Source organism: Lissotriton helveticus, chromosome 9, assembly GCF_964261635.1.
Source record: "Lissotriton helveticus chromosome 9, aLisHel1.1, whole genome shotgun sequence".
NCBI lineage: Eukaryota > Metazoa > Chordata > Amphibia > Caudata > Salamandridae > Lissotriton > Lissotriton helveticus.
The window spans coordinates 424,245,847-424,259,325 of record NC_136070.1 but is presented as its reverse complement, the minus strand read 5'-3'; the positions used below and the strand labels follow the sequence as shown (position 1 = coordinate 424,259,325).

At 45.1% G+C, this 13,479-nt stretch overlaps 1 protein-coding gene across 5 annotated transcripts in view; it reads left to right on the top strand.

Annotated features, from left to right (window-relative positions):
* The window catches only part of ZNF839 (zinc finger protein 839), a 213,649-nt gene that overhangs the window by 159,075 nt on the left and 41,095 nt on the right, over positions 1-13,479 (top strand). For all 5 annotated transcript variants that reach the window (XM_078660210.1, XM_078660209.1, XM_078660208.1 and 2 more), the window contains 2 exons: positions 8,975-9,112; positions 11,194-11,332. In XM_078660210.1, coding sequence (XP_078516336.1) covers positions 8,975-9,112; positions 11,194-11,332 — 277 coding nt within the window. The remainder of the gene's footprint in view (positions 1-8,974; positions 9,113-11,193; positions 11,333-13,479) is intronic.

Here is a 13,479-nt window from a genome sequence, read left to right as displayed (position 1 = left end):
TTTTCAACGGTCTACCTTGGCTATTTGCTGCATTCAGAGTTCCTTCCCATATGCTGCATCAGTTTTCTTGAATCCCTACCCCGCCATGGGCCTCTTGTTCCCCTTGCCTGTAGAGTCCCCACCGGTGCAGACTCATGTACCTCGCAGAGTGGGGCTGTTGGGTGCTGTGCCTGTGACTACTTGGGGTTGTCCTCCCGCAACTTATCTATGACCAGCAGCGAGTGGTCCTCCTCCAGGGTGCTAATACTGCAGGTCTCATTGTTCCACACGAAGATGAGTTGAAACTGGTGTCCCCTCCTATATCTGATCCCTTTGTCCCGAAAGAGGTTGGTGAGGGATCGAAGATTCCTGTTGTAATAGGGGAGAGGTGTTAATACCACCACATGTTTGCACCCTTAAAGTCAACAACTTTCTTGTCCCTCACTGGTGTCATGATGACGTCTTTCTGCCAATAGTAATGGAGATGGGTATGTCCTGAGGTTGGCCAGGAGTTCATGCAAGTCTGTCAGCCCTGTGGGTGCGGTCTAGAATAATGTCTTGATCATGAAGGGCCAGTGCCACCTGCTGAAACAGGCGGAGGACATAGTCTTTGAATTTTCCAAAATCTGCTTGCAGTGGGGCCGGTTGGATGCAGATATTCGAGCGCCTGGATCTATTTTCAAGATCTTCCAACCAGTTAGTTGAGGTCGGCAGGCTTATCTCGCAACTCAAGAAGTTCACGTCTGTGCTCATCGAGTTTCCCTTAACTGGAATTGCTGGCCACTCCAAAGAGTCGACTCTCTGGTCCAATTCGCTGAGTCTCCTTCTGATGTCCTTGACAATGTCTCCTACGGTTCAGAAGACACACTCTAGGAATGCACGTGTAACTGGAGCTTCTTCATCACGGGGACCCGTTGAGATGGTCGCAGCGGAGACAGACGACGAGGCATCCGCATGCTGGTCAAACTGCTTTGCTGGCGGTTTAGTAAGCATGTAATTGAGAGTAGTGTCTTTTTTGCTGTTGCAGCTGGAGGTCGGAGTAGCCTTGGTAATCATCGCCAGACCAGGCGGAGTCAAGTCCAGAGTCCATGCAACACAACCCTGCCTCCTGCTGTGGTGAGCTGTCCGCCCAGCAAAGTTTGTTTCCCTTGTTCACCTGTGTCGCCCTAGTAGATGAAATACTCAATGAAGAGAGCACAAACTAGAGCCAGTGAGTCCGGGGCAGGGCAACCCATCAAGCGTGCAAGTGCCATCTAGATCCTACACTCCCACACAGATTGATTACACTGTTGATGTAGTGGTGGGTCCAGTGGCCATGCTGGCACCGTAGGCAAGGTGGACAGCCAAGCCCAGATGCGTAAATGGGCATTAAGTAGGAGACCCCAGAGGCAACAGGCGCATATATTGTACAGGCCCAAATGTAGCACCAGGAGCAATGACTCGGTCTTTAATAATTGACACTCAATTGCGCTTTTCAGATCAAATTAACGAGACCACCTCCTCCTGCTTCTTTTCGCTTAAGAATCTAAAGATAATTCTTCAATTTATACCTTTTGAGTTTCGAAAGACGGTCATTGTAGCACTTGTCATCACTAGGATTGATTATCGTAATGCCTTGCACCTGGGCGCTCGAAGTGTCTGGTAAAACAAAACTTCAATCTCTTCCCAATGGAGCCGCCAGGCTGCTTTTGAAAATTTTAAAAATTGCTTCCATCTCTAATTCCTTCTTCAGCCCCCATTGGTTTCCCAGTTAAGGATAGGATTGACTTTAAAGCACTGTCAGGTGCATTAAGTCCTTCAGCGGACAAGGCCAGAATTCTTTAAAAAAATCTTTTAGCTCATTCTCCTAGTTGTTTGCTCTAAGCAAGCTCTGCTTGGTTAGTGGAGGTTCCCAAAATAAAAAAGGCATGATGGGGCAGCAGGAGTTGTTCCTTTTGTGCTGTAAGCTTTGGAATTCCCTACCGTTAAAATCTTAAACTCCCAACCAAATCTGCAGCTGTTCAGGAAAGTGCTACAAACTTGGCACTTCTCTTGTCCAGTTGTATGATTCTGACAACTTTGTTTAGACTCGATGGTTATTTCTGGAACGCTAGCGCCAAGACACCCGTGAGTATTCACGCCATATACGTTTATTTTTACTTGTGTGCTTTATGTGCTACCAGGGTCTCTTCAGGCCTCTAAGCTGTTAAATTCTCCTTTGAGTCATTGGGGTGGGGGGGACTGGTGGTAAAGTGAAGGTTCCAACTCCCAGGAAATATGTGCGGTCTCTCAGGGCCTCACCATTCAAGGAGTGACTCCTGTGGGGGCCGTTCAGGAGCAAACCGGTCCACAGCAGCCCCCTGTGCAGCAGCCAATGCAACGAAAATAGTGTCCAGCAATGAGTCTGGTTTCCCCTCTGCAGTGCGCCCAGGCCGTGTGTAGGTCAATAAAAAGGTCAATAAGATGGATTTGTATCTGGGCACTATAGAGTCCAGATAATTGTCACACCTACCCCCTTAATGCAGTCTTCCGGGGGTTTCTTAGCCACTGCAGGTCACCCACTATATTAACGGGGCAGCGGGCTCCACGACAGCTGGCCCATTCCTCCACTCTGTCCTCGCTGCTCCTGCTGGGGCCTGGAGCTGTTCAGCACTCAGCCTCTGCCTCCCGCCCCCGCACAAACTGTTGATCTCTTTCTCTGCTGAGGCCCGACCACAGTTGAGCTGTCTGCTCACCGTGTGGAGCTCAGGAGGTGGGCAACGACCAGGACGGAGGCCGCACTAGCCACTACTGCAACCAGCTCAGTGCGACGCAGTGGCTGACATTTTGTCAATGGCAGCGCTCTCCTTCGCTGCTTCGGGAAAGTCACTTCAATGGGCCGCTTCAGCGCCCAAATCAAAGCGTTGCTGGCTAAAAATGTTGGGGAGCCCTTCCCTCCTTGTCAAAGCAGTAAGAAGACCCAAAGTGTACCGGTCCCGCCACCTCTGCAATTATTGGTGGCAGAGCTCCGTGTGGACCCTTCTACATGGGCACCAGCTTGTACACCCCCCCCCCCACCTTTTGAGCTTTAAACATTCAAATTCAAAAATAATTTACCTGATGCATTAGTTGTCAAACTTTAGTGGTTTCTGTAATACTAGAGAGGTCCAGCTAGAGAATTGGAGAGGAATAACGGTGTATTTGGAAGGGAATATGATTGGAAGGAGGAGGATACAGGCATAGTTGAATTTGACCAGTTGTGGCAGAAGTGGACACCTCTGTGGACGGTAAGCAAGGAAAGAAGTAAGGTCGGAAGGATGTGGTCAGGGATGTGTCCCAAGCACTCCACTTCTGCCCGACCGCTTATAGTAAATTACAGCAATCTCAAGAGCTCGCCCATGAGTTCCTCCTGACAAAGGAACAGTGAAGTAGATACGTCCACCATGCAGTTAGGAAACTGTCATGGAGAAAGTTGAATTTGCAGGATGGAAGAGATCAGGGAGTTGTAGTGTGGGCCTCTATAGTAAATGCCCCAGCCACACACTACACCTCCAAATCGCTCCTGGCACCTTAATCATAATTTTCTCACATATGAGGCCAATGTCACTGAGATAACTGACACCATTCACAACTTTGTAGACACTAACGACAACCCAAACACCCCCATTGCCCTACTGTAGGATACGTGAAAGACATTAATTCCGGGCCACTTCATTGCCATTGTGGCCCAACTCAACCGAGGTAAAAGGGACTAAACTACACAATTGGAGGATGAGATAAGGGAATTGGAAGAGACACATAAACAAACTGGATCCATTCAAATGCAGCTCCAACTTATGGGGGCCCGCAAGCAACTTAAGGCCCCTGCTATAGATAAAGCAGAATATGAGATTCTGCGCATGGACAGGGATGTGAAATTCCTATAGCCCGACGCCCAGGACATATTGTTTGGGGTCAAGGGCAACAAGTTTTAATGTGTATTTTGTCCTTGGGACAAGTAGGCCCAACCCCTTGCAGCACAAACCCTTTGGCTGCCAGTTTGCAGTACCACGTTAAGGGTCAGGGAAGGGCACTGCTTGCAGTTAAGTTAATGTTTGTGTGCATATGTTAATGTTGTTCAAACTCGTATTTATGGTTCATTAATTGAAAGCCTTTATTATTAGGGTGAGCGCTCTAAGTAAATGTAAGTTCTGACTGCACTACTGACAGTGGGTTAGTATAAAAATGTGTATACACGGTCTAAAACTTTAGCAGTATGAGGCTATGCATAATGCTCCCAGAATGCTCTGATTAGATGCGCATATTAGCAGAAGCTTGAAAGCAACATTAATGATTCTTTGCTTTCAATATAAAATGTTCCTAAACAAATGAAAGTAGGGAAAAAACATTTAGCTAAACTACTGTAAAATTTCAGGTACCCTTTCTTGGCAGAATCATTTAGCAAAATGTGTTGATGCATGCTAGTATTCACATTGCAAAATCAGTGTAACCAGTTTCAATAAGGTTATGGGAAACATAAAATTAAACAAGCATTGGCAAAGCCAGTAGGTCTGAAATCGGTGGTCGGCCTTTTAGTTTTGGCAATGCATGACTTGTTTTTGCATGGTTTTTGTAAAACCTTATTGATGTGAGAGCTTCCAGGCCCTCACCATCATAACAAACATTGGCAGAAAAAGCACACACTGCCACATTAGTATTGGCACTGAACAAAACTACTCTGTGTGCCGATATGCTCCTTGTAAAAGACAGAATGCTGTCACCACAGTGAAGCCAGCCGATACAGAGAGAGAGAATTTTAATAAACATAAAAAGTCATGGTTAACGCCAGACCAAATTTGGGGCCCAATTATTAAAGAAAATCTCAAAAGTGCACCCTTGCATTAAGTGCAGCTATATGTCTTTCGTGAAAATATTTGTGAACTTCATTTAACATGAGCAAATATGCATGTATAGATTTGCTAATGCGAAAACCTGAGTGTTTGCAAGTTCATTTTCCCTCCAACCACTTTTTTCCCCAACTCTGGAAGAAGGTTTACCTCTGCCATTGTCAGGAGTAAATGTCCAACATTTTTCAGTATGGGAAAATATTAGAGAAGAGTTGTTGAAAACCCTTAAAACATGCAAGTTAGTTGGTTTGCACGGACTCAAAAGGGCATTCCAACCCTGGATCTATTGCTTGCCACTACCTACAGCTCCAGTATGTATATCTGCGGAAACGTGGCAACATATAGGGATTGCTAGTATTCAAACACTACTATGGTATGAGCCCTGCATAATCAGAGAGGCTATATAAGAGCTCCAACATAATGAGATTGGTGCCATAATGTGTTGCTAGCACTACATGGCACCAGAGGGACAAGTGGATTTTGTTACTGGACAAGTAGATTCATGAAGCAACCTGCCCCATGGACAAGTAGATATTTTAATAAATTCCACACCCCTGGCATGGATCAGAAATCTCATGCAGGGGGCAACAAAGCAGGCCGCTTAATAGCACACAGGTTCCATGCCAAGCACTCCGACAAAGAATAGGAGATTGAGGATCCGCAGGGCAACAAGGGTGGACTGAGATTAGCAAATTAGTTTGAGCACTTTACTGTCCGTTATAGGAGACGCAGAATCGTATCTGATGCAGGTCCTCTTGGCTCAGATCCCCTGAGAAGAAGCCTCAAAATTAGACAAGGACATTCACCCCACTGACGTGCATTTGGCCATACAGCACCTGCAACCAGGCAAAACACCTGGTCATGACTGTTAAAGCTCGGACTTCCGCAAAATATTTGCTCCCGATTTGGCACCCATCTCTCACGGACACAATGATTCTGGCGACCATCACCGTCATCCCTAAGCCTGGCAAGGATCCGGCATATTGCGCATCCTGTCGCCCCATCTTCTTGCTAAACGTAGATGCCACATTTTTCACGAATGTTATCAGCTTTCTTACTCCATATATGCAAGTCCTCGTTTGACCAAGCTGGGTTTATACCAGAGAGAGGCTGCTGTGATAATACCTTTGCCATCTCCTTGATAAAACATAGCGTTGCTGTATGCCGGCCCTCCTCCTAACATCAACACAGAGAAGGAATTTGACTGTGTCCATTGGCTGTATCTTCACCTAGTGCTTGCTAAGATGAGCCTCAGCTCGTGCTTCCGCTGCTGGATTTGGTGTAGTTACCCCCAGCATAGGGCAACGGTTCAAATTAATTGGCTGAAGTTGCATCCCTTTGACATTAATAAGAGCACTCGACAGGGCTGCCCCTGGTCTCCTTTATTTTGTGCCCTATATATGGAACCCATTCCTGAAAGAGTGTGCAGGAATCCTGACATAGCAGGCATAACAATAAGGGAACATAAGCTAGCACTATATGCCGATGACTTCATGATAACTTTAACTAAACCACTTACCTCCTTGCCTCCACTGATGCAAGAGATGGATGCATTCGGCAAGCTTCTGGATTAAAAATCAAACTCCAGAAATCTCAGGCACTCAGTCTTACAATCCCAAAACCTGATCAAGTCCAACTTGAAGGCCTTTTTCCATTTACTTAGGCTACCCACGGAGTGGGGTACTTGGGCCTATGGATACTCCTGATGCCTGAGCGCTCCGCTGAAAGCAATTAAACCACGCTCCTTGTTACCGCTTGGTTCGATCGTTCCTTATGGAAAGGGTATACCCTCTCCTGGCTGGGGAGACTTGAAGCGGTCAAAATTAGACTCTTGCCCAATATCCATTATGTTATGGAGATGCTGACTTGGTTGCACCATTCTTCTCTTTTTGGCAAGCTACATCATCTCATAGATGGTTTTATCTGAGCTGGGGAAAAGGTGCGCATGGCGAAGAAACAGGCTTACTTGGCTCCAGCGAACTGTGGGTTAGGCACACCTTATATACTACGCTACTACCAGGCAGCACAAATCCATTTTTGGAAAATACTATGGCTACCTAAACCCCACCGACTGTCAGGGGTCTATAACTCCCCAATAGTCTGAGCAGTGATGGGAGTATGGTATAGAGCACAAATCTTGCGGAAACTGTCCACTCGCATGTTGCATCAGACCCCAATTAAAGGGAACCCTGACTTTCCACCAGCATTACATGGGCCCTCCTTCGCACAGTGGTAGACCGCCAATTGCAAGAGTGTGGAACACCTTCATGATTAAGGTAGACTTATTGGCTTCAGGCAGCTCCAATCGAACTGTGGCCTTCCATCCAATGCATAGCAATATGTTGCCATTCGCCGCTGTGTCCTACAACCGCACAATCACCCACAGTCTAGCAAACCCCTTATATCACTTGAAAAATGCCTGATCACCCACTCCTCAGGCATAGGTATTCTTTCTGATAATAACGCATTCCTCGATGCCTCAATGACACCCTTTAAATCATTGGCACAGCCGCGCTTGGAAGGGGAATGCAAACGTACTTTCAACACCGCCATGGAGTGGGGCGATATACTACACCAAGCCTGTGCCTCTTTATGTAGTGCCTCTGTCAAGGACATGCTTAATAAAATCACACTCTATTTGTATTCTACGCCAGCCAGAGTGGCTGATTGGAAGGAAGGCAAGAATGCTGCCTGTTGTAGGCCCTGTGGACAAATGGGCACACTAACAAATCTCCTTTGGCATTGCCTCAAGATTCAACAATTTTTGGAGGATGTCCGAGCGGATTTCAATGAAATGTATGACACCGATCTCTCCATATTTCCCAGCTACATCCTACTGATCCTTCCGAGTCCCCTATATACCCACTGAAATTGATGAGAGGGCGGGCTATCACATTAGCACTGGGTGCAGCCAAATAGGACCTCCTATCCTGCCTGGATACAGATGCCGCTCCGACACGACTGGACTGGCTACATAAAATGTGGCAACTTCTGGGAATGGAGAAATTAATAGCAGTGATCAACGGAACTTTGCCTTGGTTTGACAACATTTCAAGTCCGTGCATCCAATTCCTTTCTAATTAATTTAGGGAGCTGACTTGCCAAGCGTACCACCGAGTACTCCGCCTGAATGCCTGGAACAGGACTCTGACTGACATGTGGGTAACAAACTCCAGTACCCATCTTCCCCCTCATGCCCTGAGCGCTTTATTTCTTTCCCTCCTGAGGGTTGTTGATCAATTCTACTTACCTCCCCTTATTCTTTCTCGCCTCCCCCCTCAACCAAACGACCACCTTTCCTCTTGTTATTGGTGTTTTGCCCTTGTTGTTCTCCCACAGGCTACTGGATGTAGGTTGGCTGATTCTTGTGTTGTACATCTACTTAAATATCAATAAAACAGATTTTATTCTAAAGCTCAAAAGGTTTAAAAAGCAATTATTTAAATTCAATACTACCAGTCTCTTTCCCCTTCAACTTGCCCCAATCCCCCTTGACCTCACCTCTTTCTGCTTCCTCTGCACATTACACCCCGACTCCTCCAGGGCACACACCTCTCTATCTCGTCCACTACTTAACAAGGAGCATGCGCACTGTAGTCCAGGGGAGGAGCCACCTATCTCAGGATACTTCGAAGACTCTTCCAGGACAACAATGTGCGATCATCCGGACCCAACACTAGGCGGCGATCTAATGCAAAAGATATGAATGTTAGCAGCCCTACATGCCAAGAACAGATGCATACTGGTAAGTAGCATATTCATTCTTACTCATACCACGACTTAGTACCCTTACGTAGTAGTATACCCATGAAAAGGATTGTGAGCAGGTGGAAACATATAGCAATTGAACAATTGTACTGCCTTTCCCAATGCTTTATAGTACACTGTGTGCAAATGCATACTAGGGAAATTGCAGTTTGTACCAGAGTTACATGACAATGCCAATAATATGTCTAGAAGCTTGACTGGCACAGATTTCTACGCGTCGGAGTGGCAATATTTGTATATACCAAAAAGTAGTAAAATGCACACTTGTGTAGACTTATTACTGCTTCTTGTGAATTGGGCACTTGGGGAACCAGCTAATGTAAACATTACCATTTACCACTTGTGTGTTTTGTGCAAGCTGCTTATTGTTTCTTTATTTTTAGGTAGCAGAGTCACTAGGAATTAAAGAGAAACATTTTGGAAATGAAAATCACAACTTGTCTGTCTCACGTGACTCTTCACTTAAAGAAGGAGATGGACAATTAAACATGGATATTAGTCACCAGAATCCTGCACACGCGGTATGTTGTTAAAGGGCCTTTTCATAAGGTTAGCCAAACATTTTCCTTTTTAAGCTGCAACACTGTGTTAAAACGGACATCTTTGTAGCCTTTTAGTGTAAACTTACAATGTAAATTATTTCATGTTAATCTGGGGTTATCTCTACTATAGTTATTTCAATTTTCCCATGCAGTCTTGGCTGTGGTGATAGATAGATAGATAGATAGATAGATAGATAGATAGAATTTCTGGTGCTTGGGGCTGGTGAGCTGCGAAACTTTATGAAAAGATTCCACCCCCCATTTCTCACAGGAAAAAGAGTCAGCCAAATGAGATATTCCAGGATTTTTCTGCATGTGCCACATGTTTTCTGGACCCCACCTTTAATAATATATTAGCACCCTTTTGTTTGATCATTTTACAACAACAAAAAATAGTTTTCACCCCTTGTATTGTGCAGCCAAGCTTGTTCTTGCCAGTTTTTATTCATAAACAGATCTCTGCACAGATATGTTTGACTTTGCCGCACAGTAGTGCCACACTACTGGAACTGAAATGCTTTTATTTTTCAGTGATCCAGCATTTTACCCAACTGGGTGAATTTCCTAACTGCATATCAATCTAGGGAGGAAGCCCAAGCAGGGAGCGAGTGTTACAATTAAGGAACATATTCTTGTTTTGACATTTTACTGCGTTTGAGTACAACTCCTTAGTGTTTATTCCATTAGTTTGTGGATTCGTCAAACTGAAGACTTTAGTATTTGGACCATTCCAGATAGAGATTGCCTCTGCTTTGCTTTTAAGCCCCTTATCTGCCTAACTAGAGACTCTTATTTGCTTGCTATGCTTACAACTGATGTGCACATGTGATACAATGGGTCAAGGCTCTGGAAAAGAGATGAGTCCTGAAACTCAAAAGAAGCCCATGCACATTAGATGCCCTTCTTCCATTGTATGCTGATTTGTATGGTACTATCTAAAGGGAGTAAATAATACAATTCTACATGGTGTCGCTCTCACCAGACCCTTATGAATCTCCTTTTGAGTGACTCCAGTGCCTTGTTCAATAGTATTGGAAATGCTCAGTCTCTGCAATCCCAAAGGCTTGCTCACATGCTCAGAGGATTTAAGTATGCACCCCAGTATATATTGGATACTATACAAAACCCTATCATGTCAATTACAGGAGAGAAGTCTGTGTTATAATCTATGTGCATCAGTAGGGAAGTGACTTGACACTCCATTTGGTCACAACTGATACCCATACATTTAACAGCTTACTCGTCACATAGATGTAGTAATGCTTGATATATGCATTTTCTGGATGGCCAGGCTATGTCCCTTATTAATCAACCTGCCACACATTGGTCTGTAAGGGCCCAGTTCTTGGTAGAATAACATTACAAACATTCCCCTATAATTTGCAGTTGCACTGCCATTTAATAGTCCCACATGTCTGGAAGTCAAGTTGTCCAACTTCTCTTAGTGCTGTCAGTATTTTAGCTGTTAGTCTCTGTATTTACCCTGCCAGATAAACTTTAGCAGATTCCTCTGTACATCCTAAAAGATCAGTCTCTCTGCTTGTTGGTAGTGCCTGAAGCCCATATAGACGGCTAGGAATAAAACTAATTTTACTTGATGCTATTTTCTGTAGCCACAAAATATAGTTATATCCACTTGTGCATACCGTTATTTATAGTCTGCACAATGCACGGTATGTTGCCATGTTCAGTTTAGGCATTAAATATATCCCCAGGTATTTTACTGTTTTCACTCCTTTCTTAAATGACACAACCCCTTCCCAAAAGCTGTCAAGTAGTGTCAGATAAAGAGGTACACACCAAAGAGCCCTATGCCAGACAGCCCTAACTCTTCCAGAAGGGGTGACGACGGCATCTGGTGGTTCTCCACAGTCTCCATTATGTCATCTACAAGTAGTGATATTGTATGTTGCTGTTACACCGTGTGGTATCATACTAATCAAAAGCTTGTAACATTTGTTACAGTGAATTTTCTAGTTTAATGCTTAAATTACGTTTGGCAAAGTATAGATCATGGTTCTTCATTCATTTAAAATGTACTAAAATGTTTTCCCCTTTAGAGTTCCGATCAAGAAAATTTTCCTCCAGCAAAAAAGATGAAAAGTCAAAATGTCTGCAAGAACAAATTAAATATATGCGAAGATCAGAATGACCTAGAAAAAAACAAATTGAATTTGTCCATACAGTCTGCACAAAAGGGTAATTTGTGTAATATATTTTTTGTAGGTTTTTGTATCTTTAGACCCACAGGACAGCTTCACATGGTTGCTGAAGTGCTGATGAATCATTTGAAAAGTTAAATTTAAGACAAAAAATGTTTTAGATGCAACATTTGGTGTTCTAGTACGTACACATTAGTACAGCATGTGAATTTCAATTTTGCACTCTAAATTTCATTGAGTATTAGTAACAATTATAAAGGTTTTTTAATTGAACCAAATATATTTTAAGTGCTTCATTGAATATGTAAAGAAAGATGTGTTTGTGGCACGTGTAGCTGTAGATACATATGCTGTGCATACTCCTGACGTCTAGTGTTGGGCTTGTGCAAGAAGTTTTTAGAGCCACATGGTATAGTGACTCCGCCTATTTCTGGTCACGCGCATGGGCATTGACTCCATTGTTAAATTCTTTTTCTCCGCTGTCTGGTTCATACGTATCCCTTTGAGCTCCAGTTCAACTCCATGTGGTGTTCTATCCAGGCCCACGCGGATCCTTCTTGCGTGTCAGAAGAATTAACAGCGAGTCTCCGCGTCAGTTCCAAGCATTGTTGCTTTTCCTTTGGTTCCGCGGTCGAATAAATTCAACACCCCTTACAAGGATTAGCCCCTTTGTGGTTCCATCTGTTTAGCTGCACCAGGGAATGTGCCCGTAATGGAAAGGACTCCATTCTGGTACTACCCAAAGTGTCAAGCGAAGTATGAACGGACAGACCTCCATCAGGTGTTTAACCTCTGTTCCCAGACCACCAGGTGGCATCTTGCTTAGCGTGTCTCAACTTCAGGAACAAGAAAATTCTCTGGTACTGTCTGCATTGTCTCATTGCTTCGACGTCAATGGTGCACCTCTGAATAGAGGATACTCTGGAACTGTTCAGGATACAGGAGACCAAAAGTGAGCAGCAGCTGGAGGCTTCCGGCGCAAAGGCTTAGGTGTTGCGATAAAAATACGACTCTGGCTCCAATGTTGGTGTTTGCGCCTTCACTTGCACAGAGTCCACCTCTGAACAAGGCTAGAGTGAGTACCGATATCCCAGCCTCCCACAGCTCACCACTGCTTGGAAACCGGGCATCACTCTTGAGAGGGGTCAAGCATTGAGCCCACAGGTCAATCATGGGACTCTGGTCGGCCACTGCTGTAAGACCATGGTTGGCACCGAACTGCTGACTCCGAGCCAAAGCATGCACAGCTCTCCGCATTGAAGCCTTCCTCCAAGCCACGTCATTAGACTTCAGGCACCCCTTTAGGTCTGGCATCGAAGACACCCGCGAGTCCAAGCCATCAGAGCCAAAATCCGGTACAGTTCTGGCAGGCCAATGTACATCATCAGTTCCTCTACTGCTTCCGAGGATCTAGATGAGCCAGCCCTCCATCAGCTTTAAGAGGAGCTTCACGCCAGACAATGGAGAATGCATATTCATTCTGAGACCTGATGAATTCTAGCAAAGCCCTCTCTTCAGGCAAAGAACCCTATTCCTCCAAAGAGGAAACTGATTTTTGAGGAGGCGCGGAATCCATTCATGGAGCCAGCACCTAAGAATTCTCGGTGCAATGACAAGGGCATCACTTCCCCATCTCCTTTACCAAGTTTACATCTGCCTCGCCCTTCATCCCCTCTATCTTTACCTCATTCCCCACCTCCACGGCTGCCTTACTCAATACTACCAGTACACCCTTCACCATTGTCACCTCAGGGTTCCTTCCCCTCCTTCAGTGTTTGGGGGTGATAGCCCTATGATCCTTACAATGCACCCTATAACCCACGACCTCAGTACAACCCAATGATTACCATGTGGAGCCTCCGGGCGACACTGATCGACCTCTGTCAGGCTAAACCTTCCCCACTGGATGATACTCCTCCTTACCATGAGGTGTTGCAGAAGGCAGCAGCTTTCCACAAGGAGGAAATGCACAAACAGCCTAAAGAAGACCACTTTCTCATAGAGACTACCACGCAAAGATCCATACAGTACTTTCCAGTGCTTAGGGGGATGGCCAAACCAGCCTTTGACATTTTCTAGGAGCTGGTCAAGGCGTGGGTCATCCCACCTAGTGTCGGGAAGAAGTATAAAGTTTCTCCCTCTGACCCTCCTTACATGAAGGGGGCAACTGCTACCTGACACCCT